General features: G+C 39.1%; 2 protein-coding genes across 11 annotated transcripts in view; one reads left to right on the plus strand and one right to left on the minus strand.

Moving 5' to 3' along the window:
- LOC134751899 (cuticle protein 7-like) overlaps positions 1–20,871 on the plus strand; it is a 63,025-nt gene that overhangs the window by 39,920 nt on the left and 2,234 nt on the right. Inside the window, exon 5 of the mRNA XM_063687450.1 lies at positions 20,543–20,746. Within this exon, the coding sequence (XP_063543520.1) occupies positions 20,543–20,746 (204 nt within the window). The remainder of the gene's footprint in view (positions 1–20,542; positions 20,747–20,871) is intronic.
- Positions 13,582–18,086, minus strand: LOC134751879 (uncharacterized). Of its 10 annotated transcripts, XM_063687421.1 has the most exons (4): positions 17,710–18,086; positions 17,102–17,221; positions 14,458–14,528; positions 13,582–14,019 (listed from the first exon to the last, which is right to left on the minus strand). In XM_063687421.1, exons 1-4 carry the CDS (start codon positions 17,746–17,748, stop codon positions 13,740–13,742), a joined length of 510 nt encoding a protein of 169 aa, XP_063543491.1. In that variant the 5' UTR covers positions 17,749–18,086; the 3' UTR covers positions 13,582–13,739. The 10 variants fall into 10 exon arrangements, with proteins under 10 accessions (XP_063543491.1, XP_063543489.1, XP_063543492.1 ...); XM_063687419.1 differs by having other exon boundaries at positions 13,582–15,489; XM_063687422.1 differs by lacking the exons at positions 17,102–17,221; positions 17,710–18,086 and adding an exon at positions 17,389–17,703.

The following is a 20,871-nucleotide window of genomic DNA, read 5'->3' on the forward strand; positions in this document are numbered from 1 at the left end:
ACTGTCAGTTCTTGTAATCTTAACCAATCGTTTTGATTGCCACCGATGTCAGGGGTAACATCTTCTTTCATGGGACAAGTGGCAACATCAGAGTTTAAATCATACATATTATTGAATAACTTACTGTTAGCATCAGTAACATCACCATCATTGCCAACATCCGGTACCGGGCCTTTGTCTTGATCACCAATGTCAGGGGTACCATCTTCTTCCACGGGAGAAGTGGCAACATCATCAGAGTTTAAATCATACATATTATTGAATAACTTACTGTTAGCGTCAGTAACATCACCATCATTGCCAACATCCGGTACCGGGCCTTTGTCTTGATCACCAATGTCAGGGGTATCATCTTCTTCCAAAGGATTCGAAGTGGCTTCATCGTCGGATTCTAAAATAGTTCAAACACAAACAGTTCTGTAGTGCTTTACAGTTTACATATGTATTACACTTTTTACAAAGGATATTTCACCACCCGTGTCTAAAAAGCAATAATTTAAAAAAGAAATTTATGAAACTATGAAAACGGAACGAAATTTATAACACCATGAAAACTTACTTGGAACGTTATTTAAGTCCACTGAAAAATACAGTGAAAAAATGTTGAACGTATTAAATAGGTAGATACTATTTTCTATTTTCATTAAAGATTCTTTCGTTTACTTGCTTGATTACAGCACCTAAAGTAATCTCTTTTGCGTTCCTCTAAATTTGTCCATGAGTGTAAATGTGTGCGAAACATATGCTGGTTTTGCCTCACTGTATGCTAAGTGATATCTACTGCACTAAGTATTATATACACCGGACAGACAGAGCTACATTCGTATGGTTTTTATAATATTAATATAGTATGGATTTCTTACGGGGAATGGGCTGATTGGTGGTACATTTAGTAGACAGGGTATGGGATTTCTTTTGATTCAGCAGTTGCGGAGCAGTTGCGACCTGGCCAATAAGCCGCTCAGGTTTTCCAGAACCTACTATAACAAAGATAATTTGATTATGGCTTAGTTTCATTGGTCGATAGGGCCGCGTGCGGGGTGCGGAAGATTTCCAAAACGCATGCCATTATGAGTTTCAGCCTTACCGCCTGCAGGGAGTCACTCGCATGCTGTATATCGACCGAACTATCAATTTATAAGTTTCGCTAGTCGTTAAACCACCTGCGGGGAGTCCCCGCACGCTTTACGCAGCGTACTACGTAGGCGAACAATACGCAAACGCGAAGCGAAGGGATGCGGCGCGGGGTGAATCAATCCTTTGATACCTATAGAAGTGTCCTAAGTGGGCGATCTCGTTGCGAACGCCGTAGGCCCGCCGCGCCGGGCCACGCTGCTTCGCTTCGCGTTCGCGAGTTGTTCGCTTACTACACCATTAATAACATATTAATTATGCAATAATTATACCACTATATTGCTTCCTTCACCATCTTATAAACTTTTCCGTTTATAAAATTATAAAATAACCAATACCCAATCCAATCCATTCGCAGACCTGTCTATTGTGACTATGTGCATGATGCGGTGATGTCTCTGTCAAATAGTATGAAGGGCTTACAATTTTTTTGCCACGGCGTGGCAAAACCCCACGCACCACCACCACCGCCACCACGCACTATTAGTTCATAAAATAAAATATAAATTACTAACTGTCCCCGCGGCTCTGCTCGCGCAGGAATTTGCCTGTGTTTTTCCCTGCGGGGAGGGTAGATATCAAAAAAGAAAGTATTCTGTCACACAATTCATAAGAATAGTATGTTTGAATTGTTTGACTGACGTGTCAAGTCATGTATTTTTTAGAACTGTCAAAATTATTAGCCACAGTTTATATGTGTCGGCCACCGGTCGTCAGATCAGGCAGATCGTGAAATTCCTAGGCATATCGTGTTACGCGAAAATCTTGGTCTCGTTCCCTGAGTCTACGAAGATTACTAGACATTAGCGAACCTAATCTACCTATCTATTGGTTTAATGTGACTGTGAACAATTACACAGAAACTTTACGATCTGCCTGATCTTACGATCGGCCGCCGATATATGAAACCCAGATATTAAACGTCGACGTCACGGTCAAGTTACCTACTATGCAGCTTGTCATCAAGACTTAGTTTCGCCTTAAGCTGCCCTAACTGTCTATCTTTCAACTCTTTGGTAGCGAAAGAAGTGTCAGAATTATGACAGGGTGAAATAGTTGAATAATATGTCATCTCTGTCTATCTAGGATAATTCATTAATGTAACGAATAAATAATAAAAATTAAAGTATTTTACGATCAAGTTCGTCTCGTAGTACTGTAGGACTATCTTCCATACCTAAAAAGCAAAAAAAAACAATTAGAAATAAAGAATAGTCATCCTCTTCCTCGCATTGTCCCGGCATTGACAACTAATCCCAGGAATTGGCGTGGACACTAGTTTTAAAGTAGTAGTAAAGTAGTAGAAGTAAATAACAGTGAATGTTTAAATACTTAAGTAGTAAACGTTAAACACGTTCCGACCAAGTTGTACATTTAGTGATAAAAAGTCAAAAATGCTCAAATTTGCCCACGATGCCCACCATTGCCTAATATGGCTAACAGCCCAACATTGCCTTCATTGTCTACATAGGTTCTCTACTTAAGAACTGTTTATATTTAATTCCTACAAATAAAATGGTCGCCATTCCGCCATTATTAGTTTTTTAGCTAACTAGGCAATGTTTGACATGGTAGGCAATGTTGGCAATGTTTACGATTGGTACGTACATATTTTTTTGGGTGAAAAATGAATACGCAGAGATAAATAATTTTGAATTAGACATCTGCGAGCGGGCGATTTTTTTAATTTTTATAAAAGTAATACGATTAAATACGATACTAGTAGGTAAGTAAATTCTTTAAAAAAATAATTTACTTACTTGACAGACGTTCCCCATAGTCTAAGATATTGAAATAAAACATTGTTTGATTACAATTAGCATACACGCATGATATTTGTTCTGAATAATAATTATGATTATACATGAGGCGGGAACAGATGAGAAATGGGAATGATTTATTTGAAGCGCCTATTCCCATCTGTGCCCGGCGGGAACAAATAGGAATACACCTGGTGATGGGTGGACCGATAATTTATTAGTTATAACTTAAGATAGGCAAAAAAAAAATTAAGGGAAGCTGTACGTCTTATAACTTACAAGGTCTGATCACATTAATACGCTACGTACCCATTTCATGTTGTTTCATTCTATCGTCTGAAAAATAATTTAAGTTTTGAATGATTCACGGTTAGTTTAACTAGACTTATATTGACCGGGATATAGACCGTGATTACCTTTTGTATTATTTGTGAGCTCCCGATATTTCGACGCAGTTACATGCATCATGTTCACGGGTGACTGAAGATAGCGGGTGGGTGTCAAAGTTGTGTAGACAGCGCTCTGTCTACCCTCATTCTTGCGCGTCGGCTGCGTTCACTTTCAACGATACCAACGGTCGCATTCACACTTAACTGCTTCGAAATATCGGGAGCTCACAAATAATACAAAAGGTAATCACGGTCTATATCCCGGTCAATATAAGACTAATAATTTAAGTGTTCATTTTGTATAATAAAAAGTAAAAAAAGTAAGAATTAGTTAAAAAAAACTTAGAAAAATAATAACTTAGAGAAATATATACTTACACGCTGAAAATACAAGTATTTTTATTAAATCGTTTTTTTGTGTTAAGGTTAGTAGCAAAGATAGATATAACTCAGTAATAGATGGATACAGTCTAAGGAAAAAACGTGGCTCGAAAATCACGAAAATGTGATTCTCGTTCAGAGGGCGCTACTAGCTTTGGCCTACCGTCGTATAGATGGCGTTGACGGTTTCGTTTGTTATTTAACAATTTTAACGCATATCAGTGAAAGAACATGGGTCAAAATCATAAAAATAATTAATGCAAATACAAAAAATCATTTATCCATATTTAAATACATTTTATCGTATTTTTATAAATCTTCATTTTTAGTTTTAAAGTGTGTCGACAGATGGCAGTGAATTTACTGGGGTTACAAAATTTACTATGACAGTACCGCTGTAGACTCTAGTTCCTCATAACGTGAAATAAGAATTGAAACGCCGATTTGCAACACAATTATATTATTAATAAATTAGACGCGTATACATGACATGTTATTTCTTTGAAGGATATTGCAAAAATAAAAAGCTTGACAATGGCCGCGCTTATATAGGTCGCAGGAAACCCGTAGCGCGCGATGTGTGCAGCGCAGCGCCATCTACCATGAAATTGAGTATGCTTTCTTGCTTGCCGCAACATACTCCCGCCTAAAGAATAGCAGAATCCTTTCTTCTCACATCTGGTAGTGGACAGAGCTTCGAAATCGAGCGGGTTAGCACTCCAGTTGCTGTGCGGACTTCGTAGACTCGTGTCACGTTGTCTTGTCCAGGGTGTTTCTGTACAACTCTACCTAGTAGCCATTTACTAGGAGGTAATCTATGATCCTTAATTAGTATGAGGTCTCCGACGTTAAACTCTTGTTTTCTGATTTTCCACTTCGGTCTCTCTTGTAATCTTGTTAGAAATTCAGTTTGCCATTTTCTCCAAAATATTTGTAGCATTTTCTGAATGTTTTGCCATCTTGATAATGAATTTGTCTTATGTTGTGTTAAATCTCTCTCCGGGATGGTGACTAACGGTTCTCCAACAAGAAAATGTGCTGGTGTCAGCGGCTCTAGGTCATCAGGATGATCGCTCAGTGGTGATAAAGGTCTTGAGTTCAGACAAGCCTCGACCTGGTTCAAAAGAGTTGTAAATTCTTCGAAGGTAGGTGTAGCGTCTCCGAGAGTTCTCTTAAGATGAAACTTGATACTCTTGACTCCGGCCTCCCACAATCCGCCATGGTTTGGTGATCCAGGAGGGATGAACTTCCACTTGGTGCCTTCTGTATCTAGTAGGGCTGCTAGTTCAACAGGGATTGTTGACTTGCCAAGTCTCCAAGTCTCCAGTATTTCTTTGCTCGAGGAAATGAAGTTAGTCCCGTGGTCACTCCACATCTCCTTGACGAATCCTCTTCGTGATGTAAATCTTCTAAATGCTGCCATGAACGCTTCCATAGACATGTTGCTCACACATTCTATATGTATTGCTTTAGTTACCATGCAGATGAAGATGCTTATATATGCTTTGAAAGTCTTTGTTCCTCGTCCAGGGCTCATGCGCACGTTTACTGGACCTGCGAAATCTACACCAGTTGTAAGGAACGCTCTTGACGGCTTCACTCGTATCTCAGGTAAGTCACCCATCAGTTGAGTTACTGTCTTTGCTTTTTGTTTAGCACAAGGAAAGCAATTTCTCACGTATGTTTTTATAGTGTTTCCTGCGTCAATCAGCCAGTATCTTCCTCTAAGATATGTAGTCATCAGTTGAGGGCCTCCATGCAACGTCTTCTTGTGTGCGTCGTTAAGTAAAAGTGGTATCAGTACGTTGTTCTTGGACAGGATAATTGGATGTTTGCTCAGGAACTCTAAATCTGCATGTTTCAATCTTCCTCCAACTCTCAGGATTTGTTTGTCATCGAGAAAAGGCGTAAATGACAGTAAACGACTTCTTTTCTTCAATGTTGTGTGATTTCTTAGAGCTTCGATTTCTTGTGGAAATTCTAGTTGTTGAGAAAGCTTGATACATGTTGTAAGTGCTTCTTCTCGCTCATCATGAGTTACATATTGAGGTAAGTTTTCTTTTACATGTTTGTTTTTTAAGATAAGCCATCTTCTACAGTAGGCTATGACTGAGATGAGTTTTCTCAATGATGAATATCTCTTTGAAATTGTAAGTATGAAATCTTCTGTCTTCTGAGTCTTCTCTGACAAGGTAGTAGTTGCGCATTTGATAGATTTTCTTGTTTCTAGATCTGTATCTTCTACTTCATAGTGTTCTCTTCTCCATTCTCTTTGATGTAAAAATGTTGGGCCTTGAAACCATAGTGTATGTTCTTTTAATTTCTCAGGTGTGACTCCTCTCGATGCTGGATCTGCAGGGTTTTCTTTTGTGTTCACGTACGACCATGTTGTATCTATGTTGTTGTTGATTGCAATGACTCGGTTTTTCACAAATGTTGTCCACTTCAGCGGGTCTCCGAGAATCCAGGCTAAGGTTACTTTTGAATCTGAATAAGCGTATGTATGGTTGTGCTCGATTCTCATAGCTGTAGCGACGTGTTTCAGTAGTTGGCTCAGTAGCAGTGCTGCACTCAGTTCAAGACGGGGCAAAGTGAGTTGTTTTTTCAACGGTGAGATTTTTGTTTTTGCCATGATGAGTGATATTTTGACTTCTCCGTCTGGTTGGATTACTTTGCTGTAGACTACTGCTGCGTAGGCTGACATTGATGCATCAGCAAAGCCATGCAGTTCTACTAACTCGCTGTTGTTGGTCGTTCCGATCCATCTCTCAAGCTTCACGTCTGACAGGTGCTCTATGCCTCTGCAGAAAGTCTTCCACTCTGTCTTCAAGTCTTCAGGTAACTCTGTGTCCCATGATAATTCTCTTGACCAGGTCTTCTGTAGAAATATTTTCGCCATGGCTACAGATGGTGCTAGCCAACCCATTGGATCAAACAGGGAAGCGATGACTGTTAAGACGTTTCTCTTTGTTACTCGCTGCTCAGATAAAGTGTTGATTTTGTTTGTTACTAAGAGGGTATCTTCGTTTGAGTTCCAAGTGATTCCTAATGTTTTGATTGTCTCTTTTTTGTTGATGTCTATCTCAGAATTCTTCGCTCTCTTCTCTGGTTCTACTGTGTTTATGAATTCTTTGCTGTTTGAAGACCATTTTTGTAACTCGAAGCCTCCTCTTCTTAGTACTTCTGTCAGTTGACGTTTAGCCTCTACTGCGGTTTCTATTGTATTTCCCCCTGACAGTACATCATCCATGTAGAAAGAATGGTTGATGATTTCTCGAGCTTGTGCATAATCTTCTGTGTTTGCCTCATCGATTGCTATCTGTCTCAGGGTTTTGATTGCTAAGAATGGTGCACATGCTGTTCCGAAGGTTACAGTTAGCATTCTATACTCTCTTATGTCTTCATCAGGGCTGAATCTCCAAAGTATTCTCTGAAAGTCTGTGTCTTCTCTTCTTACAAGGATCTGCCGGTACATTTTGATGACATCGGCGACAAAGCAGACTTTATGCGTTCTCCATCTCATAAGAATGTCTCGAAGATCTCCCAGAAGTGACGGACCAATTAGCAGTTCTGAGTTGAGGCTTACTCCGTTGGCTCCTCTGCATGAAGCGTCATAAACTACCCGAAGCTTAGTAGTGTCTCTGTCTTCACGGATCACAGGATGATGTGACAGGTATACTCTTCTGTCTGGCTCTCTCATAGGTTCATCTCGTTCAACTAATTCCATATGTTGTAACATTATGTACTCTCTCATGACCTCATTGTAGGATTCTCTCAATTTTGTGTTTGCTTCTAATCTTCTCTCAGTGCTCATGAATCTTCTCAGTGCGATTTCTCTAGAATTCTCTGGTAAAGTAGGTTTGTCACACTTGAATGGAAGTGATACGATGTATCTTCCGTTTGTATCTCTTGCTACTGTATCTTGATAAATGTTCTCAGCTCGAAGTTCTTGTGGGGTGAGAGTGTCGTTTTCCTCTGACTCTAATCTCTCTGTCTCCCAAAATTTTTCTACCATCTTCTCTAATGTTATGTTCAGATGCATGCTTTTGAACTCTCTCATGTGGTTGTTGTTCAACTGACCTCCTGACAGGATGTATCCCAAGCGAGTTTGTTGTGCTATGGGAGTACCTGGTTCTCCTTTAATCACTCCGTTCATCAAAATGTCTGTGTAGATGTGAACTCCAAGTAGTAGATCAATGTTGCTTGGTGTATGGTAAGTTGGGTCTGCAAGTGACAAGTATTGCAGATGACTCCATTTCTGTGGACTGATTGGGACTTCAGGCATAATGTCGGTGACATCTTGAACAATGTAGGCTGTGCAGTTGACTTTGAAGTTGTCATTGAACCTTGAGTAAACTTCTATATCTGTAGCGGACTTGATTCTTGTTGACATATGACCCACTCCGGTAACTAATCCATCAGCTGGTTTTCTTCGCAGCTGTAATTGTTTGACAGTTGCTTCACTTATAAATGATTCTTGTGAACAGGGATCAATGAGTGCTCGTAGAACTTGTATACCATGGCCAGTCTTAATGTTTACTAGTGCGGTAGCCATGAGCGCAGTATGACTCTGAGTGATAAGGTAGTTTCTTATTTTTGGCGTATCTGAAGGTTTTGTAGTAGTCTCTTCTCTCAAATTTGTAGCGGTTTCTCTCGATGTAGATTGTATTGGATTTTCTCTCTTCTCAGTTGGTTGGTTTTCAAAATGAAGTAAAGAATGATGTCTTTTTTGGCAATGATGACAAGATACTCTGGATTTACAATTTTTCACATTATGTTTTGATGACATGCAGTTAAAGCAAAGTCTTTCCTTTTGGACATGTTGAACTCTGTTGTTGACATCTAGGTTTGCAAATTCTTTGCATAGATAGGTGAAGTGGTTTTGTTTGCAGTAGGAACACTGTATTGTAGTTGTAGCGGGGCTTGTTAGAAAGGATCTCTGTCTCACGATAGCTCTCTCTCTGTCCTTCGAATAGGTTGTAGATGGAACCATTTCTAACACTCTGAAACGTGTCTCTAAGAAGGTTGTAAACTTCTCTAGTTTCGGCAACTCTTGTACAGGTAGCGCTTTTATCTCCTCTTCCCACTGTTTGCGCGTCTCGTCATCCAATTTGTTGAGTATAATGTGAATCACGATAGTATCCCACTCGTTAATCTTTACGTCGTTGTTTTTAAGGCTGTTCAGGCATTCTTGGGTAGTATCGAGTAGCTCTCTGATAGATCTAGATGTGCCGTTGTACACTTTCTTTTGATTCATAAATCTATTCAAGATGGTATTTACTATCATGCGTTTGTTGTTGTACCTCTTGTCTAAAGTTTCCCATGCAACATCATAGTTTTTCTCGGTTATTTGCAGATGCTTCAATAATTGTTCAGCTTCACCGGTGACACTTGATTTCAGGTAATGAAGTTTTTGTACCTTGCTCAGCGATGTTTTATTATGAACGAGCGACGTGTACAGGTCTCTAAATGACGTCCATTCTTGATAATCTCCAGAGAATTGGGGCAGGATCACTTTTGGAAGCTTCACCTCTTGCGTAGAATGCTTGTTTACTTCCGACGTTGACTTGTATTGCGGTTGTGATTGCGGTTGCTCACTCAAAGTTTCGGATTTGTTGAATAGCTCGATAGTATCCGATAACTCTCCTTTAATCACAAAATACTCTTCTTCTCCATTGGAGTACAAGTCGGTTGTGAAGTAATTATGCTCCTTTTTCTGAGCCGTAGTTGCATATTTCAAGATTTGGAAATGGTTTGTTTGAAATTTCTGCCAATACTCGTTCAATGTATCAATTCTAGCTTGTACATAGCCTTTCGTAATACGTGATTTTCCTTGCTTCTTTAAGTTTATCCCGATCTTTCTTATTAATTCGTAAGTAATTTCTTGTTCCGACACGTAAGTATCCATTTTGTAGGTTATGTAGTAAAATCTTACGAAATATCTTGAATCTTCACTCTTTTGGCTTGAAAAACACTAAATGTTCGTAGCTTTGCTCGTTTTTACACGTTTTCTTCAAAATTATTACGAATCTCGATGTATTTTCACAGTTTTATGTCCATTGTTTACACCAATGTTTACACCGAAGCGCCGACTATTTTTACGAAAATCACTCAATTATTGTTCTCGCGGTACTCGATATGGTTATTTATTGTATTTATGCACTGAAACCTCGTAAATATTATTCATTCATCGTTTATTTCTCGTATTTTTAGTATTTTTTTCATCATTGTTCGTATTTTGTTTTTTCACTCTTGTTCCTTCTTCATTTATTTTGTTCTAGAATGTTCGATGCGTGACGTCTATAATCTCTCAAAATTATTCTTATTTCACTGCGATTGTTCGTTTTTCACCACTAATTCACTATATATCCGGTTCGAAGGACCACTTTGTAGACTCTAGTTCCTCATAACGTGAAATAAGAATTGAAACGCCGATTTGCAACACAATTATATTATTAATAAATTAGACGCGTATACATGACATGTTATTTCTTTGAAGGATATTGCAAAAATAAAAAGCTTGACAATGGCCGCGCTTATATAGGTCGCAGGAAACCCGTAGCGCGCGATGTGTGCAGCGCAGCGCCATCTACCATGAAATTGAGTATGCTTTCTTGCTTGCCGCAACAACCGCTCTAGTATAAGTTACTCTATGATAGTAGTCTTACGCCGTTATTCACGCTATAAGCCTCAATTAACTAATATTAATCGATTATCTTAATGTCATTTTGACATAGTAGTTGTAAGGGAAAATACATTAATTATATAAACTAAATGAGGCTTGTAAAGGCGCTACAGATGTGGTGTATAATTATTTTCCGTCGTATTTTCATGGAAACATACGAACGTGTCTTGTTTAATTCATAATTCATAATTTATTTATTGCATTCATGGTTTACATTTGGTGGTACATACATAGTGGGTTTCACATGGACCCTGGTAGGGCACAGCAATAGTCTTAAATCTAAAGTATGTTAGGTGGTATAAATGTAATCATTATATAAATTAGGTCTTATGACAATGGTTAAGAGATTGTAATTTAAAATTATATTGCAACAAATTTAATAATGTCTTGGAGATATTGACAATTAAATTTAACATTGAAAATGTAGGGTATATAATATTAGTTTATTTAATAGTTATGTCAAGAATGTCAAGATTAAGAATTTGTATGTCACGCAATTGGTAAAAAATAAATGGAATATAAATAATAATGTGAGTAATAATTAAAACTAATAATTAACATTAAATTCGATTAAAAATAATAACATTCGTGATCATTAACATTAACATTAAATTCAATTAAAACTAATAACATTCGTGATCATTTTTATCTTCCAAGTTTGTTATTTCAGTCAGTCTCGGTACAAAAGTACTGATATTGACTTTTTAGTATGACAAATACGAACGTTTCCGAGAAAATACGATGGGAAAACAATTATGCACTACATCTGTACCGTGTCTCGCCCGCGAGATAAACTATCCGTCTTTTTCTAACTGTACTTATTAATTACAGCTTATAGTTTTTCAAACCAATTTGTCAGTCAGTAACAACCAGGAAAATTATACTCATCCCTTTTTTTTGGGCGCTAGTACTAGTGTGAAACAGTGTAGTGTATGATTCTCTGTCTATGTTTGAAATGAGACAGTCCTTTAACAAACTTTATTAATTATTCGCGGGCGAGATAATGTCTCGCCACTCGTGTGCTATAGGTATATATTAGCCTGCTCCAAATTCTTCGTACTTTGTCTGGCGAGGATGTGACAGACCAAGGCCTTAGTCTATGGATGGTATAGAAAGGATCGCAATCTCTTATGGCAGAATTGTTGTAAAAGTGACCGCTTTCAGCTTTAAATAATAGTTCCTAATCTCTCCGGTGGCGCTAGTTAGGCTCTGGGACATGAGTATAACATGAACCATATAAGGCAACAAATAACCCGACCAAATTACGTAGGTTGTTTTTGGTAGTATTTCGGTGTATGGTGGCGCCGCCTAATTACTGTTTTTTGATGGACACTTTTCATACATAGAGATTTGGCTCCTTTATACAGTCTCCATGCCTTAGTCCCTATTTTATTTCGTTATATGACATCTATTTCAGTTTACTGTTCTTACCGTAACTAAGACGATCCACTCCCGCTCCATTTGTTGATACAATAATAGCCTGAAAAGCAATTTAAACTTATCTCGACTGCTTACATAAATAAGAAAAAAAATTAACTTTGGTTTGCCTAGTTAAACCGCCTTTAAAAATATTCATTAAAAATTCTGTCTGTAAAAATTTAATAACGGCTCTCTTAAATGCCTCCTATTTTTCGAAGGACAAATTTAGGAACAAACACAAAACTAAATCTTTCTCGTCTTCGGGTATGGTGGGTATTAATCCGGTTTCTTAACTTAAGGAATTGGCAAATATCAAAAGTTATTTTGAACATAAGTTCCTTGAAAATAATTTTTACAGCCGAGTTCTAACCGGCGAACTTCGGTTTAAAAGTCGCTCACGTTGCTATGCTACCAAAACGCCTCAAAGACTGATTAAAACTCAGTAAGGTATTTAAATAATGCATACATACTGTAATGCCAATCAGTATTTGCAGCCAACGATCGCAACACATTTTGTTCCAAAGGCAGTAGAGGCATTGCGAAACTCACATTTGTTTCAAACACTTTTTATCATTTTATGTTTATTTTTATTCTGTCGTAAAACATAACGACAACGTGTTTTGCTTTTCGTAAACTGTAATACGTATTCGTTTCGGTCTTGAAAAGATTAGTTTCTTATCGTATATACGGAATTTCTTATTTTGCAGTCGAATTTTCGTAAAGCGTACTAAATAGGGATGTTGACATGAATCGCGAATATATAAAACGTTATGTTTTTACCATAGCAGGGAATATTAGAATGCTGAAAATCATATTTTGTAAGTGTAAATATGCGTAATAAATTAATTAAAAATAATTAAAAGTATTCAGCATCACGTGACTGCAAACGCAAATCGGAGCGCGTGACGTCACAGTGTCAGAAACACGCACAGACAAGTTGTCAAACCTGGTGGTCCTCTGGCACCGAAAGCAGTTTGTTTATCACATCGTTACGTCATCCAGATCACGTGACAACTTGGAGCGTTTTTGCGCGAAATTTAAACACTGAACTATAGTTTGTCAATGGACTGTCTCATTTCGGGCGTAGACGGTGAGAGTCATGAATCTAGTATAACTGGATCGGTCATGAGGGGTGGGGGTAAATGACCGAACGGGATAGTCTTATGTATCTTTCAGTAGAAGTAGCAGAGAAAGCGCTGTTATTGTTTGTCCTTGTCATAGTTTCACTTTTCCACCGCTGCCACAACCGAGGTTGTGGCAAACAAATAAGTACGTGACATGTTGTTCAGCGTTGGAGGTAATGGCGACCAAATGAAAGCAGAGAATCTGATATCTTAATTTAATGTTTTACAGAAGGCTGGTTAGAAAAAGTGGGCTTATCTACATACATGTAGAAGCTTATATAGTAAAGTACAGCGCCACACTATGACACTACGGATTGGTTAGGAACTATTACATACATTGACATAGCTAACAGCTTATTGAGCACTTAAACTAGTACACAATAGTTTCGGTAGATGTCACCTTTACATATCATAGGACGATTGAGAGACTTAATCTGTCTAGATTAGGTAAGTAGGTACTTAGGTATGCTAATACCTACTTATCTGCTACTTGTTAAGATAGGTCTTAACATTTTGCCACCCCTTGAAATAGTTAATGTTTTATGAGTAACATTAGGTATTTCAAAGAATAGGCTTTATACATTTTACCTATCAGTAAGGATGGGCAGAGTTCTTTGTTACGAGTTATAGTTAGGTAATTACTTAAAATTTAATTAGATCTGTGCCCATTCTTATAAATGAAACAACAATAGGAAATGATTTTTATTTTAAATAGGGAGTAGGTATTCTAATTATGTACATAGGTACTAGGTAAGTAAGGTAATTTAGGTATTTAATTATACTTATTTGACACTTAGTTATAATTATTTGAACTTTACATTAGGTTGGTACTGTTGGTAGGTATTTACTACTTATATGACTTCACCCGAAGTAGGTAATGGACAAATGTTATTGAACGCGCGTTGGATGTCCCCTCTGGCAGTTCGGATGACGGCCACCCTGGTGACGCCATCCCGGCCCGGCTGCGTCGCGACGATCTTGCCCAGCCTCCACCGGCAGGGCGGCAGACGCTCGTCTCGTACCAGGACGACGGTGTCGACTGCGAGGCTTGGGCCGCGCGCGCTCCTCCACTTCGTGCGTTCCTGCAGCGTTCCGATGTAGTCACGTGACCAGCGCCGCCAGAAGTCCTGCGTGATTTGTTGCAAAAGTTGATAGTGAGTTAATCGGTTCTTTGGTACATGGTTATAATCTTCGTCCGGAAGTGAATTTGGTGCTTTTCCAATTAAAAAGTGAGCTGGCGTAAGGACAGGATAGTCAGGATTTGAACTAGGTAAGGGACATAGTGGCCTAGAATTTACCATAGATTCTACCTGATATAGGATTGATACAAATTGTTCGTAAGTTAACAAAGATAACCCTAACACTCTTTTTAAATGATATTTGGTAAGTTTTATACTAGATTCCCATAGGGACCCCATATGAGGTGTATAGACAGGAATAAAACTCCATTTTATGCCCTCGTCTGCGCAATGAGATACTAGCTCGCTCGAGCTGTCCTGTAGGTATTTTTGTAAATCTTTTAGCTCGTTACTAGCCCCATGAAAGGTTGTTGAATTGTCACTCACCAACTCCTTCGGTTTACCTCTCCTGGCGATGAATCGTCGCAGCGCCGCCAGGAAATTGGCTGACTCGAGCCCTGTAATTAATTCGAGATGAATTGCCTTTGTTGCAAAACAAATAAACACTGCTATATAGCACTTAGAGACCTTGTAACCACGCCCTGTCCTATCTCTAATGTTATAAGGTCCTCCATAATCGATACCCGTGATAGCAAAGGGGGGGGAAGGATTTACCCTTGAGGGGGGTAAGTTTCCCATTATAGGGTTAGTAGTCTTTGGATTTGCTCTAAAACACGGAACGCATTTATTTACAATTTTCGAGGCTAACATCCTACCTTTTGTTGGCCAGATGCGCTCGCGAATAGTTGAAAGTAATAACTGAGGGCCAGCGTGCAGAGTACGTATATGTGCGTTTGCCATCAGTAGTTTGGTAAGCGCGTGCTCGTGACTTAATATTAAAGGATGTTTTTTTTCATATGCATAATGCGAAAGACCGATTCGTCCGCCTACGCGAACGAGTCCGTCCTTCATGAATGGGTGTAAAGATAATATTTTTGATTTGTTAAGAACCGGTTTATTGTTTTGCAATAATTTATATTCGTGTGGGAATGATTCCATTTGTGCATGTCTAATTAATGCGTGATCCGATTTTTTTAATTCTTCTACGGACAATGGTCCTGATAATTTATTATTTGGATTAATTGTTCGAGTTTTATTTTTTGTATTATATATAAATCGAAGTATGTATGCTAATACATGAATAAGTGTTTTATCGCTTGACCACCTGTGGAAAAGATATTGTATCGTGTCGTTAGATTCTGTGCTAATAGCCAAGGTGAGAGTTATGTTTACGTCGCTCTCGGCCTCGGGTGCATGATTTAGTGACTCAGAATCGTGGGTCGGCCATGTGTCCGGACTTTGGGTCAACCACGCCGGCCCAGACCACCATAACTGGTTGGTTTCCAGCTTGATTCTCGTCGTCGCCGCCGGCGATAAAATCGTCCATGTAGAACTGGTTCGCTATGGCCTCTGCAGCTGCTGGAAATGTGTGTTGGTTTTCGTTTGACAATTGTAACAAACATCTGGTTGCAATATGTGGTGCTGACTTTAAGCCGAAACTTAATGTGGTCAGCATATAAATTTGGAGTCGTTGGTGAGTATTTTCCCGCCAAAATATGCATTGTAGGTATTGTTGATTTGGTTTAACATAAATACATCTGTACATTTTTTGTATGTCAGCGTTAATAACATATTGGTATTTTCGGAATCGTAGAAGTATATTTATGAGTTCGTCCTGTATTATTGAGCCTTTGTATTGGATATCATTCAAAGAAATGCCGTTATCAGTTCTGCATGAGCAGTCGAAAACAATTCGAATAGGGGTTGAGGGGGAGTCGCGAAAAACAGCTTGGTGGGGTAGAAAGTTACATGGGCCATCATAATTATCTTGTAATTGAATCATATGGCCAGCTTGTTCGAACTCGCGCATGAAATTCACATATTTATCTTTAAATTCGGGGTTCCGCTCGAACTTGGATTCTAATGTTTTGAACCTCCGATATGCTATGTGCCTAGATTGACCTAACTTGGTAGGTGGCTGCTTTAATGGAAGTTCTATTTCGAAATTACCCTCAGAGTTGTGAGTGTGAGTTTTCAGAAATATATCCTCACATTGTTTTTCATCATAGGGTAAATTTGGTGCGGAACCCTCCTCTATTTCCCAAAACTTTTTTAATTGAGTTTCTACTGTAACTTTACATTGAATGGCAGACTCGGTTTTTTTTTGTACGGAACCCGTGACTATCCATCCTAATCGCGAGCGTCTCAGAACCGGTAATCCGGGCCCGAGCTTGTATTTACCGGTAAGAAGTAAATCAAAGAATATCTCCCCACCGATAAGCAAATCTACATCTTGAGCTAAGTTAAACTCGTCATCAGCTAATTTATAACGCGACGGAATGTGCCAACGTTGCACGTTTGGTATTAAAATGTTGGTAGTACAAATTATAGGCGTAATAAAACAGGACAAATTCGTTGTAAAGGTTCCGTCTAAGGAATGCAATGTTACGTCACACGATTCTAAAAGGCTAGACACTTTTTCATTGAAACCTATGACATTTAAGGCAAGTTGTTCCTTGTTTAATTGTAACTTTTTGGCCGCGTTTTCGGTAATGAAATTTTCTTGCGAGCCATTGTCTAAAAATGCCTTCATTTTATGCACATTGTTATGCTTATCCCTAACGAGCACTTGGGCTGTTGTAAGGAAAACTGACCTATTTCGCGCATTGTTTATTTGTTTTTCGATTAAAGTGTTATTCGACAAGGTAGTCTCGATTTGACTAGAACTCGGTTGTTCGTCGATTAACGTTGATATTGGTAATCGCGTTGGTACGGGGTTACTACCTACATGAGTGTTGGTATTTGGTTTGTGTAGTAACGTATGATGCTTGCCCTTACATACTCGACATGTACTGGCCCTGCAGTTTGTTAAGACATGCGTTCCGGACAAACAATTAAAGCATAATCGTAATTTATTCACGGCTCGGATGCGCGCGATAACGTTTAATGCACTAAACTTTGGACACTGATTAATATAATGCGTACTCGAACAATACGGACACTGGTTACATTTAAACTGTTTGGAGGTTACCTTGATAGGTTCGGACGTGGTTACCATGGCCTTCTTGGAAGTGCTGGGTGCGTCCGATGGTACTGCTGGGCTGGTCGCTTCCAGCCGGTCAGCTCGGTTCTTTAGGAAGGTTTTGAAATCCTGCAACGAAGGCAATTTTCTCAAATCAACACTGTTTTCCCACTTTGATTGCAATCGACTGTCTAACTTTTTAACTAACATGTGAATAATTGCGAGATCCCAATTTTCGGTAGGTACATTTAATGAGCGCAAAGATCTCAAATGTTTGGAAATATTATCGCACAGACCTCTTAGACCCGAAGGAGTTGACGGTACCGGTTCCACGTCGAACAAGGCTCGCATGTGGTTGGTGACTAAACGTTTAGGATTATTATAACGTTCACAAAGCATCTGCCACGCGAGCATGTACGCGTCCTCGGAGAAATCGAGCGAACTAATTACCTCAAGTGCGCCGTCTTGTAAACAACTGCGTAGGTACTTATATTTTACGATCGGTGCTAAGCTAGCTTGGTTGACTAGGGCATCAAATGTGTCTCGAAATTGCAGCCACTGTGTTAGGTCTCCGTCGAAGCTAGGGAGGCTAATTTCGGGATATTTTATCGACTCACCGAGGGGTTGCTGCGGCGGGGCTTGCGGACTATGGTCATTTGGTGTTGAATCGGTATCTACCTTCGCCAGCAGCTTGCCCTTAGCGCTAAGTCGGTAAAATGTGTCCTCAAATGACATACGCTCGGCCTCGTGGGCTTCGATGTCCCCTTCGTCGCTGCACAGTGTCTCGATCCGGTCCTGTATCTCAGAGAAATCATTGTATAACTTTGGTAATTGTTCTAGTCTTAAGCTTATGTCTACAATTATTTCGGCCGTCAATGCACTTGAGTCGATTCTTTCTATAAATTTATTAAATACAGTTAATTTTCGCTTACAGACACCTCGTCTATTTTTTAACTGCCTAATTTCTAACTCTTCTAGAGTGCTTTTGGAAGTTTCTAACATGATTAAGAACGGTTACAATTTACAATTTGTAGGAAATAAATCGATTACAATTAAATTTGGTAGGGAGATTTGGTAGATAGGTTAGGGAATGCCAGCTCACTTGCCTTCTCGATTGATGCTCGTGCGCGTGGCGTAGCTTGGTGATTGCCCTCGCTTGGGCGCTCCTTCTGCCTCTGGTGTGGTACCACCCACGTGGTCCCTTTGGTACTTGCGGTAGCCGTTCCCTGCTGCGGCTGCGGTGCCACGCACGTGGTCCCGCTTTGGTGGCTCGGTCGGCGCCTGTCGCGTTGGCTCAGGCCGCTCGATCGAGTGGTGTGGTCGCCTCCTAGTCACCTCTTCAGCTTCTTCAGGTCGGCGGAGCCCCACGCGGTTGCTGCCTACGTGGTAACGTTGCTCTCCCGGCCTAAATCAGGATACGCGGCGATTCCTCGACGTACCGGCTCGCAAATTTTACTAAATTTACTAGCGATTCGCTTTAAAGTACTGAGATTAACCGCGATTTAAACTCGGGGTCACCATTATGTTCAGCGTTGGAGGTAATGGCGACCAAATGAAAGCAGAGAATCTGATATCTTAATTTAATGTTTTACAGAAGGCTGGTTAGAAAAAGTGGGCTTATCTACATACATGTAGAAGCTTATATAGTAAAGTACAGCGCCACACTATGACACTACGGATTGGTTAGGAACTATTACATACATTGACATAGCTAACAGCTTATTGAGCACTTAAACTAGTACACAATAGTTTCGGTAGATGTCACCTTTACATATCATAGGACGATTGAGAGACTTAATCTGTCTAGATTAGGTAAGTAGGTACTTAGGTATGCTAATACCTACTTATCTGCTACTTGTTAAGATAGGTCTTAACACATGTCATGTTTGTTCGTTGCTTGTTTAATTATCGTTGTTTTGTATGAAATTGTGCTTTCTCTTATGAAATATAGTGATGGTTAGCGTTTTGAATGGTTGAACTTTGATAAAATACTGGTGAATTGTTCTGTAATCGGCTGTAATAGCCGCTCTGAGCAAAAATATGAGATCATAACCTTTCACACGTAAGTACGGTATTTTACACCTTGCTCTAACGCAATATGTGAGAATAACATCGTAAAATTACGTTACACTCAAAGCAATGTAGAATCAAACGATTTCAATAAAAATATCACAATTATTTACGCAAATTAACAAAACATTATTTGTAAAATTATCCGCCCAAATTACGTAGGTAGGTAGGAGTCTGAGGTCAGCCATTTTTAAACTTCTTCTTAATTTAGCTGCATAACAATCATGTTAGGGATACCAGATGAAAATATCATAATTTTATGGGTAATTTTGACCTCGAAGTTTTTTTGTACTTCTAATTCCAAAAAATAAATAAACAAATGTTGTGAAGATTAAATGTGGTGTACATTAATTGGTGTGATTGCGATTTGTGATTTCTTTAAATTAAAACCCATAATACATTTTATTTTACGTTTTATTTACTAAACATGTTTAGTTTTGTACCACCTGCGCGAATTATAGGAGGTATATCATTGTTTATACGCCTAAAAAGAACGGCCCATTGACATTTTATTTAACGATTTTTTAATACCGTCAAACAAGCTAACTTTGCCTCCAGGGTAATCGCCCCAACGTGATATCAAATATTGGGGTAATTTTTACCAATATGGTATCCCCACGTTTATGACGTCATCTATGTCTATCCCTTACGGGCGCACGCGTATAGCTGGTCTATGTAATGCTAGGTCTATGGTGAGAGTCATACTGTCTTTGTCTTGCACTGGTGCTGGCGCCCAGAAGAAGGGGATGAGTGTAGTTTTTTTTGTTCTTATTTACTGACAAGATTTGCTTGACCAACTTAACCAACTATAATTAAAGTCGATTTTTTATTAAAAATTAATAAATTAAAAACATTAGAAAATATTTTTTTCAATAATTACGTGTCTATCTATAAAATGAAAGTTCTAAAAAAATGTCAGCATCCCTATTGAGTTGCGTGGGATTTTGAAGTGCCTGACAGAAATGTTATAGCAATGCTTCAGTGTTACAACTATTGTTGCAGTATGCAGTATTGATATTTTTGTAGGCGCACAAAAAACCCATTTTGTGTCCTATACCTGATGCGGCGAAAGATGTTGATGGTCCGTATGATAGTTCTTCTAAATAGCTTTTGGATATAAGTAATTTTAAAACCCTTAAATTTATAAAATTAAAATTTAATTTTGATTATCTTTACTGGCCTAATATCACGATCGCGTCGGTGGGAAGCGCGAGGTCAAAGGTTAGTTAGCGTCTTTGTGTTTGAGCTTAGGTTTATTCATTGTTCTAACCCTCCTTAAACCGCAAAAACCGACAATTCTTAACGTTCTCGCCATTTTGGGCGCAATATTGTTATCTATCATGTTATGTCAGACTAAATTGAAAAAAAAATCATTTCCAGCACTCCCACGATGAACACCACCACCACGAGCCCGGCATGCCCTTCGACTTCGCCTACTCCGTGAACGAGGACGGTAACGACTACAGCCATAACGCTGTCTCCGACGGTGACGTCACCCGAGGCGAATACCGAGTAGCCCTGCCGGACGGACGCACGCAGATCGTGAAGTACACCGCTGATTGGAAGAACGGTTTCAATGCTGAGGTAATTTGGACTTTAATAACTTTGAACATAGTTGAGAATTGAATGGCAGATTTTGTGATCCTGGTCACGGCACCACTGAAGTAGTATTTAGACGATTTTAGTTTAGACTTTAATGACTTAGTTAT

This window comes from Cydia strobilella, chromosome 23 (genome assembly GCF_947568885.1).
Source record: "Cydia strobilella chromosome 23, ilCydStro3.1, whole genome shotgun sequence".
Classification (NCBI taxonomy): domain Eukaryota; kingdom Metazoa; phylum Arthropoda; class Insecta; order Lepidoptera; family Tortricidae; genus Cydia; species Cydia strobilella.

Coding starts and splice junctions, on each gene's coding strand:
- LOC134751879 (XM_063687415.1), bottom strand. CDS start 17,748: ATGACCATAGTCCGCAAGCCCCGCCGCAGCAACCCCTCG. Junction 17,222..17,709: donor CCCGCCGCAGCAACCCCTCG/GTGAGTCGATAA, acceptor CCTTCGTTGCAG/GATTTCAAAACCTTCCTAAA.